This window comes from Bos indicus, chromosome 11, assembly GCF_029378745.1.
Source record: "Bos indicus isolate NIAB-ARS_2022 breed Sahiwal x Tharparkar chromosome 11, NIAB-ARS_B.indTharparkar_mat_pri_1.0, whole genome shotgun sequence".
NCBI classification, from domain to species: domain Eukaryota; kingdom Metazoa; phylum Chordata; class Mammalia; order Artiodactyla; family Bovidae; genus Bos; species Bos indicus.
The window spans coordinates 101444164-101461492 of record NC_091770.1 but is presented as its reverse complement, the minus strand read 5'-3'; the positions used below and the strand labels follow the sequence as shown (position 1 = coordinate 101461492).

At 53.8% G+C, this 17329-nt stretch overlaps 1 protein-coding gene across 19 annotated transcripts in view; it reads left to right on the top strand.

Annotated features, from left to right (window-relative positions):
- RAPGEF1 (Rap guanine nucleotide exchange factor 1) overlaps nucleotides 1–17329 on the top strand; it is a 137139-nt gene that overhangs the window by 86562 nt on the left and 33248 nt on the right. For 18 of the 19 annotated variants that reach the window (XM_070799466.1, XM_070799460.1, XM_070799459.1 and 15 more), the window contains 6 exons: nucleotides 7499–7587; nucleotides 8256–8408; nucleotides 8858–8981; nucleotides 9390–9573; nucleotides 10675–11175; nucleotides 15172–15374. In XM_070799466.1, coding sequence (XP_070655567.1) covers nucleotides 7499–7587; nucleotides 8256–8408; nucleotides 8858–8981; nucleotides 9390–9573; nucleotides 10675–11175; nucleotides 15172–15374 — 1254 coding nt within the window. Of the gene's footprint in view, nucleotides 1–4294; nucleotides 6558–7498; nucleotides 7588–8255; nucleotides 8409–8857; nucleotides 8982–9389; nucleotides 9574–10674; nucleotides 11176–15171; nucleotides 15375–17329 lie in introns of those variants that run through there. The other variant, XM_070799472.1, reaches the window with a different exon arrangement.

Sequence of the window (17329 nt, the reverse complement as noted above, 5' to 3'; positions counted from 1 at the left end):
CTTCCCTGGTGGCTCAGATGGTAAAGAATCTGCCTGCAGTGCAGGAGACTTGGGTTCGATTCCTAGATCAGACAGATCCCCTGGAGATGGGAATGGCTACCCACTCCAGTATTCCTGCCTGGAGAATCCCATGGACAGGGAAGCCTGACGAGCTACAGTCCATAGGGTCGCAGAGTCAGACACAATTGGGCGACTAACACTTTCACTTTTCTTTCTGTCCCTTGAATTTCCTGGAAAATTAGGCTGAATCAGATTCAAGTTTGTGTATTTAGAAGAATGTTTCTTGGGTGCTGCCCTGCAGTTCCTTCTAGAAGCATCTTTCCCTTTTTGATGTTAATAGCCGTTGATGGTTATTGCTTAGATGGTTCATTCCCTGGGGTTGCTAAATGGCAGCATTCTAATTCTTCCTGCCTTCCCTTCCTCATTCCTTAGCAGGAATACTTTGAGAGAGACCTCCCCTTGTCAGTCATGGTTACCCTGTGTTATAATTCCCAGAGAAGAGGCAGGATCAACGCTCAGTTCCTTTCTTTACTTACGGGTTATCAGAAAGAGTGTTTCTCAGCTTCCTCTAACATGACCCGTGGATTGAGATTTTTACTGGAACATTCTGAACGCAGGCGTATAAGCACACTGTGTCCAGCCCACTGCACGTAGGACCTGTAGTGGTGTTCCCGTCCCGTCTTTGAGCAGTGACAGCTTCTTCACATTGTTTCCTGAGTTCATTTTGACGTGATCCCAGAAGTCTTTGATAGTTTTCTCACTTTGGGGTATGAAAAGATGTTCTGGGTTCATCTTGTAGACTTGTGTGTGAATGTGGTAATAACTTTATTGAGACATAATGCCTCCACCGTACACTTCACCCATTTAGAACGGACAGTGTAGTGATTTTTAGGATCTTCTCTGCATCGTGCAGCCAACTCCACAGTTGATTTTAGACCGTTTTCATAGCTTCAGAAAGGAACCCCACACCCTTTGTACTGTCCCCAGACCCTGCCCTTGTTCTCTCCATCCCCCCAGCCTTTGGTAACTGCTAGTCTACTTTCTGTCTCTGTACATCTGCCTCTTCTGAACACTTTACATGTATAAATAGACTCATGTACTATACCGTTTGGCCTTTTGTGATTGGTCCTGTCACTTAGCATCATACTTTTGAAGTTCATCCATGCTGTGGCGTGTATCAGTACTTTATCTCTTTATTGTCAAACTGTACTCCATTGCATGGATACACCACATATTATTTATTCATGGACATATGGACGTCTCAGTTGTTTCTACCTTTTGGCAGTTTGGGGTAATGCTGCTGCTGCAGACACTCAGGTATAAGTTTTTGTGTGGGTTGTTGTTGCTCAGTCGTGTCTGTCTGTCTGTCTGGATATATGTTTTCATCTCTCTTGGGTATACGCCTAAGACTGCAAGGGCTGGGCCATATCGTAACTCTGTGTTTGATCTCGTAACAGACCACCATACTGATCTCTAAAGCAGATCTACCGTTGTACGTCACCACCAGCGATACACGGGGGTTCCAGTTTCTCCACGTCCTCACCAGCACCTGTCACCATGGGCTTCTTTGACACAACTGCCTAGTGGGCTTGCAGCAGTTCCTCACTGTGCTTTTGCTTTTCATTTCCCTGATGGCTGATGATGATGAGCATCTCTTCCTGTGCTTACTGGCCTTTAGAGAAACGTTTATTCAGATCTTTTGCTTATTTTCAAATTGTGTTATTTATCTTTTTTTTATTATCATTATTATTGAGTTGTAATCACCTAGTACATTTCTTCCCACCAACCTGGTATCAGCCAGATTCCTTTAGAGAGCTCTGGTCCCCTTTCTCGGGGAATGGTGTTCAGAGACCTCATTCCACAGTTCCTCGTTGCTCCTAACTGACCACGTGCTAGTTTCTTTAAGAGAAAACATGTCCTGAGTTTATTCTGGTAGTTCCAGTTCACTTCCAGGACCACTGGAGTTTTAACTTACTGTCATCAAGCTTATATCTTAATTTCCTTCCTCCCACTCTGAAAAATCCGAGTTTTCAAAAATATCAACGTAATGACTCATTTGTCTTTTTCAGAACACAAACACAGTAGTCTCAGAATAACAGCAACCTCCTCCATCAGCATGAGTATTAGAAATTATTAAAGATATGTCAGAGTTATTTTTTACCTTCAGGTTATCCGTCAATTTGCAGTTATTTGAAATAGTTCTTCTTTGTGTGGCCATAGGGCTACATGGTCTGTCCTATGTACCTTCTATTTGCGTACTTCCTGTGTGCAGTATTCTTAGTATTCATTGCGTTACGGAAGCGGAGAAAGAGAGGAAAGGGGAAAGAGGAAGACGACAAGGTACGTATAGAAGGAAACTGCTGTGTAGGAACTGTGTGATGTACTTTCATAAGTCAGAAAAGGCATCATGCTGCTATTTCAGGTTCATTTCAGGTTCATACACTCCACGTTTGGGGGTGTTTTGTGGGTATGTTTTTTAAATTACAGGGTATCTTAAAGTAAGATAAGCCCTCCCCAGTCCACTCTCTGAGCAGTTCACCAAGTATTTTCTCTAGTAGACCTGCTGACATGAAGCACTGCACTGAACATTTACTGCTTTTTCCTTCTCACGGGTGTTGGGTGTGGAAGGACTTCCTATCCAGCTAGAAGTTGTAGCAGCAGCAGCTCCTTTGGGGCTGTGATAACGCTCTGCTTAGTTACAGTCAGGGGAAGGGCTTTCAGTGATAGAGTAAGCTTGTTCAGGGCCTTTTTGGGATGACTCCTGAAAGCTTTATTGAAGACACAAGTGCTCAGTTTCTCAGTTACACCCCTTCCCCATGCTGGCCTGGCCCCGCCTCTGGGCTGATGGAATCTGAGCTCTCCTCTGGCTGCCTTGTGTTGAAGCTGCTATGAACTCCAGAAGCAGCCTTCAGGAGTCCCCTGCCAGCCCACTGCCCGCGGGCACCTTGTGCTGAGCACGGACGGGAAGGAAGACACTTCCTCTGCTCTGTTGACACCACGCCCCACTTAGGCTGGGGCGAGGAAAGTCCCTTTTTGTCACCATGGAAGTCTCACAGGGTCTGGGGCGCCCTGTGATGGCCTTATATCTCTGTAGTTACAGGAAGCTCCCCAGTGGTCTGCGTCCAGCGGACAGCTCGCCAGTAGAGGGGCTGTGTTGTGGCCGTAAGCTCAGGGCCCGGCAGAGACAAAGATGTTGACAGGTCGGGACGTGGCCTGAGCAGAGCAGCAGGCCCCCGGCTGCAGAGGAGGGCGCTTGCCAGCTACAGCATGTTTTCTTCCCATGTGAGCCCGGAGGGCTTGGCCTCCCCACGCACAGCCCACGTGCCCTCTGCCAGGCAGAGACCAAGAAGGTGAGAACAGATAGGAGTGTGTCTTACCTGAGCCCTGAACCGAGGGTCATTTCAGATGGAAGCATCTCTGTGATCACTCAGTATGAATAAAATGAACCTAGAAATGAAGCATTATGTATTTAGAAAGGAACTTTTCCAAATACCTTCTGGCTTTTGGAAACTGCTTTTCTGTGAACCGGCAGTTGTCTGATGCACAGCCGCCAGCTCTGGACCCAGTCTCAGTCGTCTCTCAGTCTCTCCTAACCTGTGCGTAGGAGGACCAGAAAGTCTGACGTCCTCCCAGAAATCTGGCTTCAGTGGAGGGCATAGGGCTTTCATCGGGGTTGAGGGTGTTAGGACAGTTGCCAAGGACGCGCCCATTCTAAGGGCACTCTTACTACCTGTGAGCATGAAGGCCTACTGGCCAGCCTGTCTGGGCTGGAGGGCATGGTGACCATGCCCCTCACCTGCGGCTCTGGGCCTGGGCCTGGCGGGGTGGGGGCCGGGGGCGCCAGGCTCTGCCTTGGTCTGGAATGCGGGTGCACACTTGCACACGTGTGCTATCTTCAATGATTCTGTTGCTGTTGTTCATTAGTTGGCTTCGCACAGCTGCTTCTCCAGAAAGATGGCCTTCTAATTATAGTTGCTCAAGAATTAGTGGAATGTTTTCCTGCCTCGGCAGATGCGAGTGTACACACTTCTGTCTTCCCTTGCCCTGCTCTTAAAGAGCATGAGCATGAGTGTGGGGCTTCCAAGGACTCCCCCTGATGCTGCACCCCCAGGGTAAACTGCCTCCCCCATCCCTCTACAGGTGACAGGATGCGGGGGTCTGCCTCCCTCTTCTGATTGCGTCAGCCCTTGGCTCTGCACCTCGTCTGTAATCACCAGCCAGGTAGCTGTTCCTTCAGCATGTGGGGGGTCATGTTTAACTTGTAGATGGTGGTTAACGGCCAAGGCAGACCTTCTCCTCTCTTCTCCCAGTCCTTGACTGTGGGCGGCCGCCACCCTCCTCATCTCTCCAGGAACAGGCATCGACTGTGGCAGAGTGGGGTGACACTGACTCTGATTATATGGAGTATGCCTGTTTTCTCTTTTAATTGGTGTTTCAGAATTACTGTGTGTTCACTGTAGCAAATTAAGAAAAAGCAGAGAGGCAAAAGCAAGAGAATAAGGGGTGTTTCACAGCCATCTTTTTTTCCATACATGTGTTTTTGGTTGTGTTTTGTTTCCAAAACATACTGTGTGTCCACCAGTGTACCATCTGGTGGGTTCTTTTCCACTTAACATTGTATTGTCTTTCCACACTATCATATATTCTTGTTCTGAGTTTTCTTAATAGTAGTATAATGGTCCATTGTTTGATTCTATCATAATTTATGTAATCAGTACCTAGTTCAGTTCAGTCACTCAGTTGTGTCCGACTCTTCCAGACCCCCAGGCCTCCCTGTCCATCACCAACTCCTGGAGTTTACCCAAACTCATGTCCATTGAGTTGGTGATGCCATCCAACTATCTCATCCTCTGTCGTCCCCTTCTCCTCCTGCCCTCAATCTTTCCCAGCATCAGGGTCTTTTCAAATGAGTCAGCTCTTCGCATCAGGTGGCCAAAGTATTGGAGCTTCAGCTTCAACATCTGATCTCCCTTAGGATGGACTGGTTGGATCTCCTTGCTATCCAAAGGACTCTCAAGAGTCTTCAACACCACAGTTCAAAAACATCAATTCTTTGGCACTCAGCTTTCTTCACAGTCCAACTCTCACATCCATACATGACCACTGGAAAAACCATAGCCTTGACTAGACGGACCTTTGTTGACAAAGTAATGTCTCTGCTTTTTAATATGCTGTCTAGGTTGGTCATAACTTTCCTTCCAAGGAGTAAGCGTCTTTTAATTTCATGGCTGCAATCACCATCTGCAGTGATTTTGGAGCCCCCCAAAATAAAGTCTGACACTGTTTCCCCATCTATTTCCCATGAAGTGATGAGACCGGATGCCATGATCTTCGTTTTCTGAATGTTGAGCTTTAAGCCAACTTTTTTACTCTCCTCTTTCACTTTCATCAAGAGGCTCTTTAGTTCTTCGCTTTCTGCCATAAGGGTGGTGTCATCTGCATATCTGAGGTTGTTGATATTTATCCTGGCAATCTTGATCCCAGCTTGTGTTTCTTCCAGCCCAGTGTTTCTCATGATGTGCTCTGCATATAAGTTAAATAAGCAGGGTGACAATATACAGCCTTGACGTCCTCCTTTTCCTCTTTGGAACCAGTCTGTGTTCCATGTCCAATTCTAACTGTTGCTTCCTAACCTGCATCAGTACCTAGTAGTGAATATTTAATTCTGGAATATTGACTAGTCTGATTTTATCTGTGACATAGAATGCTGCAGTGACCATTCTTTGTGGCTTAATTTTTTTACATATCCATGTTATTTTCCTTGGGTTAAATTGTTATAAAATATATGCAGATATTTAAGGCTTTTGATGTGAACTGACAAGTAGTCATCTTTTAGAAAGACTCCCCAAATCATTTCTTCCCTCTATCATGGAAGTCTGGAAGTTTCTGCTTTTATTACCATCGGAACTGGAGAACTTCTAATGATTATTGACCATTGGTTTTTACATTTGTAAATTTCTTTGGTATTTTTTTTGGTGTGTTCACCTTTTTTCTAGTTTTTGTGTTTTTTCAAAGAATGCTTGTTCCATGAAGGAAATGAATACCATGAAGGGTATTAACTCTTTGCCTTCGCATACTTGTTGCGGTTGCTGGGCAATGCGTTTTAAGTTGGAGAAGCTTTGCAGTCTGATCTAGGGGCACACTGCCATGTTGCCCCACTTTCTTCCATTGCTGCCTCCTCTGTAATTTTAGAAATAGTTGTTCATGATGAAAGCCTGAACTTCTCCTGAGACACAAGAAGGTCCTGCCCAGGAGTGCATCAACAGGAGAATGGATGAAGGAATTGGTTTATCCATACACTGGAATATAACTCGGCAACAGAAGGATCACACACAGACACGGCCATTTACACTGAGCAAAAGAAGACGGGCGAATAGAGACAGAGAGTGGGTTGGTGGCTGTGAGGGGCCCCGAAAAGTGCAGAGTTTCTTTGGAAGTAATGACGAGCCCCGAGGTTGATTGTGCTGATGGTGCCCAACACTGTGGACAGACTAAAACCCGCTGGATTGCACGCTTTAAATGGCTGGATTTTATGGCGTAAAGCTGTTCAGAAAAAGGTAGACGCAAAAGTACATATTGTGCGGTTCCACTTACATCAAGTTTTAGGCAGAAGTGATCCAAGAAACAGAAGTGAGAAAGTAGTCAGTTGAGGTGGGGCAGATAGACTAGAGAGAATGGTGGAAACATTTTGTTTTTTGTTTTTTGTTTTTAAAATTATTTATTTGGCTGTGCTGGGTCTTAATTGTGGCATGTGGAATCCAGTTCCCTGACCAGGGATCGGACCCTGGTCCCCTGCATTGGGAGCACAGAGTCTTAGCCACTAGACCACCAGGGAAGTCTCTCATTCTGTATTTTTTGAGTGGGTCTTATATGGAATATGCAGCCATAAAGGTCATCAAAGTCAGGGGAAATGCATTCTCATTGAAAGAAAACCAAGTAAACCCTAATTGCCTTTTTTTTTTCTCCTATTAAAAAAACTTATTTTCTAAAGTCATTTCTCTGATAGGTGATAAGCCCTGAACTTTCTGTCAGGTGACAAAGATCCCCACTCATCATCTCTGGGTACCCACAGATGCTGCACCCACAGATAGCTCACTCTGGGAAACCACCTTACCCCAGACCACAAGCTTAATCGTTAGTAGGCAGCATCCTGGCTTCAGAGAATTCAGAGCAGGTCTTCTCCACAAACCAACTGGGAGTCACTGCCAGGAGTTTGTGTGATGAATTTAGTCATTCTGAGACAGTGGGCTGGTCATTTCCCCCTTCCAAGAGGAAGTGTCTTTATGCATGCGAAACTTCTCTGCGCGCTGTGGAGGTGTTTTGGGCGGGTAGGACATGTTTTGGGAAGTCATGAAGATTACCTGAGTCAAACAATACTCGCCCATAGGGTGAGTGGGGACTCTGAGCGGTGGAGGGCAGACAGCTGGCCCACCTTGTCAGGACATTCAGCGTAGGAGCTCTCCTCGTGTCTCACCTCGTTTCTCTTGTGTGGGGGTAGGAGCTGGTCAGACTCACCATCGAGAAGCAGGGGCATCCGTCTCCAACAAGCCCTGTGAAACCCAGCTCCCCAGCCTGCAAACCTGACAGGTGAGTGCTGACTAAGCCCTCCAGGGGTTGCGGTCTCGGTCGGTGGACACTTGAGAAAGAAGGGAGCCCCCGCCAGGCAGACCGTGTCCTGTGAGGCCCGTGGTCCCTTCTCAGTGACCTCTGGGTAAGAGCCCAGATTACCATGAAGTGTGTGTAGCTCACACCTATCTTGAATGATTGCCTGGTCTCAACATGGTCTTCTCCCAGGACACCATGTGATGTGCAGAGTGACCCTACCTACACTCTTCTTGACCTGCTTCCTCCCATGATGAGAAACAACTTTGACAGATTGGGTTTTTAGGGGTTTGGCTTGAGAGCATTACTGAGGGTGATGTGGACAGTTTAAGGCCTTGCAATAATTTCTACTCACAGCCCCTAGTGAAAATAATAACACCTTCATTTGGGGGCATTTTCGAGCATCGCGCAGTCCAGAGATCCCTCTCACAGATAAGGAGACAAAGGTGCAGACTCAGGGGCCGTGGCCAAGCTTCTGTGGGTGATCGAACTGGACTTGAAACCCCATCTCTGCCATGGAGCCCAGGGCATAGTGTCAGCTCTGTGTCCTGGGCCCCTTGGACACTTCCCTGCCCTGGTCACATCCTGACACTCTCGGGGTCTGTGCTTGCCCTGGGGCCTTCTGTAACCCCGAGTTCTCCTCAACCCTCCAGCCAGTCTGAGCTCCCCCTGACGGATCGAGAGATGGAGATACTAAACAAGACGACCAGCCTGTCACAGTCAACCGAGGGGCTCCAAGACTCTATGGACGAAGAGGTTGCACCCCCCAAGCCCCCCTTACCTGGCATTAGGGTGGTTGATAACAGGTACTTTCTATTTTTCTAGCTCTCTCATCTATTTCTGTTGTAATCTCACAAACGGATGGTGCCAGCCAAAAAGAAGATGGTGCCATTAGGGGAAGAACTTGCTCTTCAGGCACACTGGTGGTTTGACCTTCCTCAGGACGCTGTCTCCAGAGGACAAGAGTCCGGCCCGGTGCCGGCCCCTCGCCCTCCCCTGCCCCCTCGCCCTGAGAACTCCCAGCCACTGCCTTTTAGCCCTAGCCAAGCAGAACCTGGTACCATTTGTCATGAAAGGAAAAAGCAGGGACTTTCAGATGCTAGGCTTTCGGCAGAAGGGGAGTGGGGTGGAAGTCGAAAGGGTAGAAAGTAGGATCCGTGTCTAATAATGTAAGAACCTCACGCCCACACCCTACCGCCTGTATAAAAGCTTTTGCTCAGCTTGTCTGGTTTGACGGCTCCTTGCTCTGTTTCAGTCCTCCACCAGCACTGCCCCCGAAGAAGAGACAGTCGGCTCCGTCCCCCACGCGTGTGGCCGTTGTGGCCCCCATGAGTCGAGCCACCAGTGGCTCCAGTTTGCCTGTTGGAATTAATAGGCAGGTAATTACTCCCATCCAGAAAGGCAGAGGTCAACTTTGGGTCTGGTGCATTGGTTCCTAAAACTGAAAGAAGCCCAGTGGTCTTAAGTCCCTGTCTTTGGTCACAGGGAGGAGCTCTCTCCCTGGGCAGCCCCCGCTCCTGAGTGGTCCTTCCCTCTGCAGGCCGTGGTGGGGTTCCCTCCCAGGGTGAGGAGACAGGGCCCAGCCCAGGGCCTCCCTTGGTCAGAATGCTCCGAGCGCCTGTAGAGGCCTTTTCTCAGAGGCGCCGCGTGTGTGGTGTTTACTGCCTGCAGCCAGTTTCTGCACGTCCCACTATTTCCTTCGCTAAGTACATGCACCTGCTCCCTCCCCTGGGCTCAGCCGCCACCCCCCAGCAGTGACTTGGGCCTGTTCTCACTTTGCACACGAGGACTTTGACGTGGACTGTTACGCACAGAGACGGCTGTCGGGAGGCAGCCACTCGTACAGCGGTGAGTCTCCCCGCCTGTCGCCCTGCAGCAGCATCGGCAAGCTCAGCAAGTCGGACGAGCAGCTGTCCTCTCTGGACAGGGACAGCGGGCAGTGCTCCCGGAACACAAGCTGTGAAACACTAGGTGAGCCACAGGCATGCATGTCACCACCGCCAGCTTCGCGCGTCCCGGTGGCTCCTGTGAGGTCAACAGCGAGGCCAGTCACTGGCTCTGTCGACCTTAAGTCCATCAGGATCTGAGCCATGGTGTCCTCTTCTGCAGAATGAGGATACTAGAGTCTGTCTCCAAAGGGGGTTGAAAGTTTATTGCAGTAACACTGTGAGACCACAGAGACATGGCAGCGGTCACTGTTATTACAGTTGGTCCGCCAGTGTGTCTCTAGACTCCCTTTGCCCAAGGAGAGCCCACATGCTAAGAACTGTAAATGGAGGGGAGGGCCCCAGGCAGCTTCTGACAGAGGACGAAGGCGAGTGAGCAGCACGCGCTGACCTCGGGTGGTGGGGCCAGAGGAGGGTCTGCGGCAGCTTGGCAGAAGGCGTACAGGGCACTGAACTGTTCATGTCCTGTGAGCTAGACATTTCACTTCTGAGAGTTTTCATCTTAGGAACACAGTCCGAGGTTTATAGGAGGATTTCCATGTAGAGACTTTAATCTCAGCATCATGAAGAGCCCTGGTAGACTAGGAACAACCTGACCACTCAGTGTAGGAAATCAGCAGACTCGTGACATGCCCCCTTGGAGGAATAGTATGCAGCTGTGCTAAAAACCAGTCCTGAGTTAACGACCAGTGGATCAAGCCAAGACTGCTTATATGGTGTTTTCTTAGAGTTCAAAAAACAGAATCCAGAGGGAAAAAACTTTGCAGGTAATACATCTAGTGGTCAGCAGAGATTATAGTTAGGTTATGGGACTGTGGGTGATTTTTGTTTTAGGCATAGTGTTTTTGGCCATGTTTTCTACAGTGGCCATGCGTGTTTTTCTTTTAGGTAAAACTTTTAAAAATCTGGGAAAGTGTGAAGAATAGGCTACGTACCAGTCATACTCTCATCCAGTTTTACTTTTATAAGCAGTAGAAAAGCTTATCCTATAAAGTAAAGCGGGAGTCTTTGTGGATGAGACGGGGACGTGTCCCTTGAGCAGGACAGGTCAGGGAAGAGGAGGGGGTCTTTCCTTCCTGTGGGGGCCGGGGGCTCACCGTGTGCTTCCCCTGTTGTGTGGATGCAGATCATTACGATCCTGACTACGAGTTCCTTCAGCAAGACCTCTCCAACGCAGACCAGATACCTCAGCAAGTGGCCTGTAACCTCAGCCCGCTGCCAGAGTCCTTGGGGGAGTCTGGGTCTCCCTTTCTTGGCCATCCTCTCCAGTTGCCTCTGGGCAGCTGTCCCCAGCCAGATGGGTCCTCAGCCCCGGGGCAGCAGACGGACGTGCCGCCAGCCCTGCCCGAGAAGAAGCGCAGGAGTGCAGCCTCCCAGACCTTGGACAGCTCTGGCTGCCGGGCGTCCTACGAGCGACACCCCTCACAGTACGACAACATCTCCGAGGATGACCTGCAGAACCCAGCCTCCGTCCAGTCCGTCCCCTTCACGCCCTTTGCTGCTATTCTTCCCTTTCAGCAAGGAGGTTCCTCAGCCTCTGTCGACTTCATGGGTGATTTCACTGTTTCTGAATCAACGGGTGACCCAGAAAAACCGCCACCTCTCCCCGAGAAGAAAAACAAACACAGTAAGCTTTTGTTACGCTATTATGGGGTCATGCCTTTTGTGCCCTAAAGCGGTGTTGCGTTTATTGAAACGGTAGATCAGAGTCAAACCAGTGGCCTCATTGTTTCTGAAAGGCAGACCCACACGTACAGGGACACTTCGGGAGCCTTGTGTTGTCAGTCCTGGGGGTTGTTCTTAAAAGCCTGGTGAGCTGACCTCTCCTCATGGTCTCAGCAGAACCTCAGGCCTGGTCTCCACAGAGTGTTTGGCTTCTCGTATGGCAGTCAGCTGACCTGGCCTGAACATGTGGTGACCAAGAAAAACAGGGACCGCAGCCTCAGGGCAGCGTCACAGCAGCATCGGAGCAAAGCAGGGCAGACACCACCCCAGGGCCTCTCTCAGGCTCCTGGCAGTGCATGGGAGCCGTTAGAGAGAAGCCCCTGGTCCCACTCTGTCTTCTGCTCACAGACCCTGAAGTACCATGCGATGACTCGAGTCTGGGGTTGCTGCTTGGACAAGAGGCTCTGATACCTGATGTGATCAGGGCCTGGGGGTAGAGCTGAACTTAGGGGGTTTTGTATTCTGAGTGTTTCCCAAGTGTGAGTTGGCCATCCAGTTCCCAAGGAGCATTGTGTGGAATTTGCTTTTCTGTTCGCTCCCCGACTGCTGCACGTGGCCCGGGTCTCTGCCCACCTTCTCCCCACGTCACCTGCAGGGTTCTGCCTTGTTTTCCATGGGCAGACTGGCTGCCACCGTCTCTCTGTGTGCAGCCACATCAGCCCAGCACCCAGGATGCCCTGGCCTTGGTGGGAGCGTCTGGCAGGAGACTGCTGTGACCTGGGTGTGGAACCCACGCTCCAACCCCAGACAAGTGTGTGTGCTCGGCCCGTGCCCAGAAGGGTGCCCGCCTAGTGACCGCCCTGGATGCCCCCTGCTTGGGTAGTGGCCTCGGTGTGAAGGGAGAGCTAGCTCCACGGGGCTGAGGGTATCATTCCCGTCTGTCATGGAAGTTCCCTCACAGGAAGCCAGGGCGTGGAGGGAGCTGCAGACAGAGGCTCCAGGGGCATTTCCTTCTGCGCCTCTCCAGCTAGCCTGAAAGTCTGACTGGTTTAGCTCTCCAGTTAAGGCAACTTTCTGGTCATTTGAAAGCACAGAAGACAGCCCTGCAAACTTGTCATTGCCATGGTCTTAATGTTGGAACCCAGGGTGCTTGTGGCGCTGAGCTGTGACCAAGGGGGACACACCCGCTCCAGACTGACGGCTGTGTACCCTGTGCCCTCACCCCAGGGCCCGGGGCTTCTCAGCCTCGGAGCTGGTGTCCTTTCCTCTCTGGCCCCATCACCCCTTTGCTCCCTCCTGGGGCATGCACAGTCACACTGAGTAGGCCAGTACTTATTCCTGACGAAAGCACCTTACCCGCCGAGCACACGTGTGTACAGAGGCCGCTGACACCCCAGAGCTCCCGCCACCATCTGGAGGAGGGGAGGGCGGGGCGGGGTGGGTCCACACGAGTAGATCAGGGTGACCGAGAGGGCTTCTTCTCCTGGCCAGCCCTCCCTGCTTCGTAAGGCCCCCAGGTTCAGTCAGCTCCAGCAGTCATTTCATCAGAACCCTCTAGGGTCTTCAGGAAGGTCTGGCTCTGAAGATGGGGCTGATCCGTCACCACTGGAAGTGAGAAGTAAAGTCTATTCTGATGCCCCCACGTGGGGTGAGGGAGTGTGGTCCACATGGACGCCCCCGTGTGAGGAGAGAGTGCGGTCCATAGGGATGCCCCGCGTGAGACTGAGGGAGTGGGGTCCACACAGACGCCCCACGTGAGACTGAGGGAATGCGGTCCACACGGACGCCCCGCATGAGGAGAGAGTGTGGTCCACACGGATGCCCCGTGTGTAACTGAGGGAGTGGGGTCCACACAGACGCCCCGTGTGTGACTGAGGGAGTGCGGTCCACACGGATGCCCCGTGTGTGACTGAGGGAGTGGGGTCCACACGGACGCCCCACGTGAGGAGAGGGAGTGGGGTCCACACGGACGCCCCGCGTGTGACTGAGGGAGTGCGGTCCACACAGACGACCCGTGTGAGGAAAGAGTGCGGTCCACACGGACGCCCCACGTGAGGAGAGGGAGTGCGGTCCACACGGACGCCCCGCATGAGGAGAGGGAGTGCGGTCCACACGGACGCCCCATGTGAGACTAAGGGAATGTGGTCCATACGGACGCCCCGCGTGTGACTGAGGGAATGTGGTCTACACGGACGCCCCGCGTGTGACTGAGGGAGTGCGGTCCACACGGACGCCCCACGTGAGGAGAGGGAGTGTGGTCCACATGGACGCCCCGCGTGTGACTGAGGGAGTGCGGTCCACATGGACGCCCTGTGTGAGGAGAGGGAGTGCGGTCCACACAGACGCCCCGTGTGTGACTGAGGAAGTGCGGTCCACACGGATGCCCCGCGTGAGGAGAAGAAATGTGGTCCCCTCAGACGTCCCGCATGAGGAGAGGGCTCCACCGGTGGCACCACGTGGGCCCAGCAGGAAGGAGCCGGCTGCTCCACGGTGAGGCTGCAGCTTCGAGTCGGAGCTCAGGGGCCAGGTCTCGGCTGCCTGAGGGGCTCCAAGAGAGGAGAGGGTCTGTTCGCCCCGCCTGAGCGCTTCTGCCCTCAGCGTGTGGCCTTCTGGAGTAGGAGCTTCCCGACAGCCTCTGTCAGGACGGGAGAGTGACATTTGGTGGCCGGAGGGGCTTGCCTACCTGCAGGGCCTCCTCAAGACCCACGGGGGCTGCAGCCCGCTTCAGCACGGCAGGGCGGATGCTGGGCCGTGGGTTCTGTTCGCTCGCTCATTCTGTGAACCGGTGTGCGAGACTCCGGTGATAGAGCAGCCGCCGGGAGGCACAGGGTCCCTGCCCTCAGGCAGCAGCTTCCGCCCTCAAGCGAGAAGCAGTAAATCCTCTTGCCCCCGATTTGACGATTCTTCCTGAGTCAGACCGCTCGCTGTCCCCACCCCCATGGGGTCTTTCACCTGAACAGCCTCAGCACCCCCAAACTGTCTTCTCCCAGCTTCTCGAGACAGCCAGCTCCTGAGGTGGGGGCCTTTCCGTGCTTCAGGCCCCTTCCTTGCCCGGTTCACACGGCCCCGCGCCACGCGGGGCCCCACTGTCCGCAGAGCACTGCCCTGCGGACCCTGGTCCCAGCCTGGGGCTCTGTGCCTCCTGGAAGACTCTTCCACGTGTCCTCACCGTGTTCTGGAGAAGCCCCCTCGCCTCCCTGTTTCACCGTCCTCTGTGGGACACCCCCATCTCAGCCTGTTTTCTGTCTCCCTGGGGAGGGGGTCAGCCCCCTACGGGTCTAAGAGCCATTGCTGGCCCCTGCGGAGCGCCAGCACCTCGGTCAGCTCCTGACGCGTCGCAGGTGCTCAGTGACGATCAGATGAATGTGAGAAACCCATTCTCGTGAAGGAGAAACCCATAGCTCGTGAGGAGCCGCAAGAAGGGCCCAGAAGGGATGGAGCGCGGGGCTGAGAGGGGCTCCTGGGCCGGGGATGCGGGTGAGGGGCCTCGGTGACCTGAGTCGCTCAGGAGGGAGCGTCGGGCTTGCAGGGCTGCAGGAAGAGCGGCCACAACAGACATGCGGAAAGCCCCAGGGACGGTCCAGGAGCTGAGAATGGAGGCATGGGCAGGGGGCCCAGCAGCCTGCACCCCAGCCACGGCCCTGTCCTCGAGAGGCTGGAAAACCCCAAGGGCTTCTCGGCCAGGAGTGGGTGTGCCCCTGCGCTTCTCTAAACACAGGCTGTTTCCCAGCGTGGTTCCAGATTCACGGGAAGGAGGGGAAAGGAAGGGAGTTCCCGCAGAGCCTGCCCCCCGCCCCACACCCATGCCACCCTCTCCTCCAGAGGCCGCGTGACACGCGGGCGGTACCCAGGTCCACGTGGCGGTCACGCAGACTGCCCCGGGCCCTCTCCCTGGCCGCTGTGGGGCGGGCAGGAGTCTGTGCGTGGCCCGCCCAGCCTGGTCCCTCTGTGTGCGCAGTGCTGGCCTACATGCAGCTGCTTGAGGACTACTCGGAGCCACAGCCTTCCATGTTCTACCAGACGCCGCAGAAGGAACACGTGTACCAGCAGAAGAACAAGCTTCTCATGGAGGTGTATGGCTTCAACGACTCCTTCAGCACCGGCGACGCCGCACACGATCTCGCCCCGCCCCCCGCCCTGCCCCCCAAGCAGCGGCAGCTGGTAAGTGGGGGGCCCCCCACGAGTTGCCCAGGACGCTGGGCCTGCTCTCCTGCTCACATCTCCCCCCGCAGGAGTGGCTGCTCCTCCAGAGCGGGCCCCTGCAGCTGGGACTGGCTTGTACTCAGAATGTTTGCTTTCTCTGTAGACAGTCTTTTTTTTTCTCTCTCTCTTTTGTGGCTCCAATATAGACCTCCCCGAAAGGAGGGAGTCAATCAGCACAGGGCAGGGTCTGTGCGGGGCCATCTGTGGCCTCGATTTACATGGTGGGCCTCACTGCCCAAGCACTTGCACCGCCAGCCGGGGCTGGCCCAGTGAGGACCAGCCCTGTGGAAGCAGGCGGCTGACACAGAGCTGCTTGTGTCCCAGGCCGGCACGCCCTTCCTCCTTTAGAACCCTCCTGTGTCAGGATGCCGTGTAGGCAGCACAGAGGGGCCGTGTGGCCGTGGGCAGGCTGGAGAGACGCTGGGACCAGCGGGGGCACTCGGGTGCACCTCTCAACCCTCTTCTCTCCGCCACCAGTTTACTAACCTCGGGGCCTGGGGTCAGGCTCTAGAATCGAAGCGCCCCGTCCAGCCGAGCTCTCTAGGAAAAGTACACCCAGGAGGGCAGTCTGTCAGAGCTGCACGTGCTGTCTTGCTCTCGTGCTGACCAGTCTGCTCGTCTTAACCAGAGAGGGCCGCCTTCATCCCCTGCGAGGGGACGCTGCCCCGGCTGTTCCGGGAGGCAGATGGCCGGACGGTGAAGGTCCTCAGGTCACTCTTGGAAGCTGCCTGGGCCTCAGCAGTCCTGCAACTGGGCCTTGAGCCCATTCCCGGTCCCAGAGTCCCCGAGCCTGCCCCTGCACAGGGGGCTCTGGGGCGGGGGCAGCCTGTCTTGTGGAAGGTGGGCCAGGCTCAGGCCAGGGGTCTGGGTTCCAGTCCTGCACTGACCAGCTGTGTCTCCCCAGCTGTGCTCAGGTCTCAGCTCTTCGCCTGCCCTGCTCTCCCCACAGACAGCTGAATATGCCCGAATGTGAGTCTCTGTTGTTCACCACAGACACATAGATGCCTGCCTCAGGGACCCCTGACCTAAAATGTTTAGTTAAACAGCTAGGCCAGTTTGATTGAGATCTGGTTTTCTCAGCCCCTCCTGCTGGGTACACAGGTGTCCATCGCCCAGCCCTGGGTGTCCTCTGTGTCCTGTGGTGCCCACAGAGCCGAGCCCTGGGGAGAGAGCCCTGAGGGATGCGCTTGAGTCCCAGCCCCGTGAGAGTCACATCACCTCACCTTGAGGTGGGGTGGCGGTCCAAGGGGCTCTCTGGGGAAAGGCTGCCAGGGAACCCTGGAGGATGGGCAAACATCCTGTGAATATCCCCTCCCCCGTGGCCCCTGTCACCCCCACTTTAAGTAAAGTGAGGCTGAGAGAGCTGGAGAGACGGGCTCAAAGCCCCCAGCAGAGGCGGAAGCCGGGACACGTGAGACACCCCGTGTGTGACTGCTGGGCGCCCCTTCTCCGGTGCCAGTGTGAGAAGTGTGACCCTGTTTTCCAGACAGAAGTGAGCATGACAGGTACACCTGTGGGCCCATGTGCCCTGAAGGCGGCCTGGTTCTAGGTGCTTCACACACACACAGCCATCTGCCGGAAACCTGAGGTGCAGAGAGCGTCGTGTGACGCCCGACGCCAAGCCAGCCCCACATGGCAAGGCCAAGGTTAGGGCCCGGGCCGCCTGGCTCCTGCTCTGCACCCTGAAGCGTGGTCGCTCCCACAGAGGAGCACCGGGGCCCTGAGGAAGCGGAGGAGCTGGGGTGCCCACACAAATCCTCGTGGCTCCTTCCATCTTACCGCCACTTCTTCACAGGAGTGAAGAGGGCACCCGCCCCCCAGCTCGCCTTCGACGGGCGTCCTTGACCCCTAGCTGGGCCGAGAAGCCTTCTCTCTCCAGAAGGTCCCGGCAGGTCGGGTAGCAGCCTGCCCCG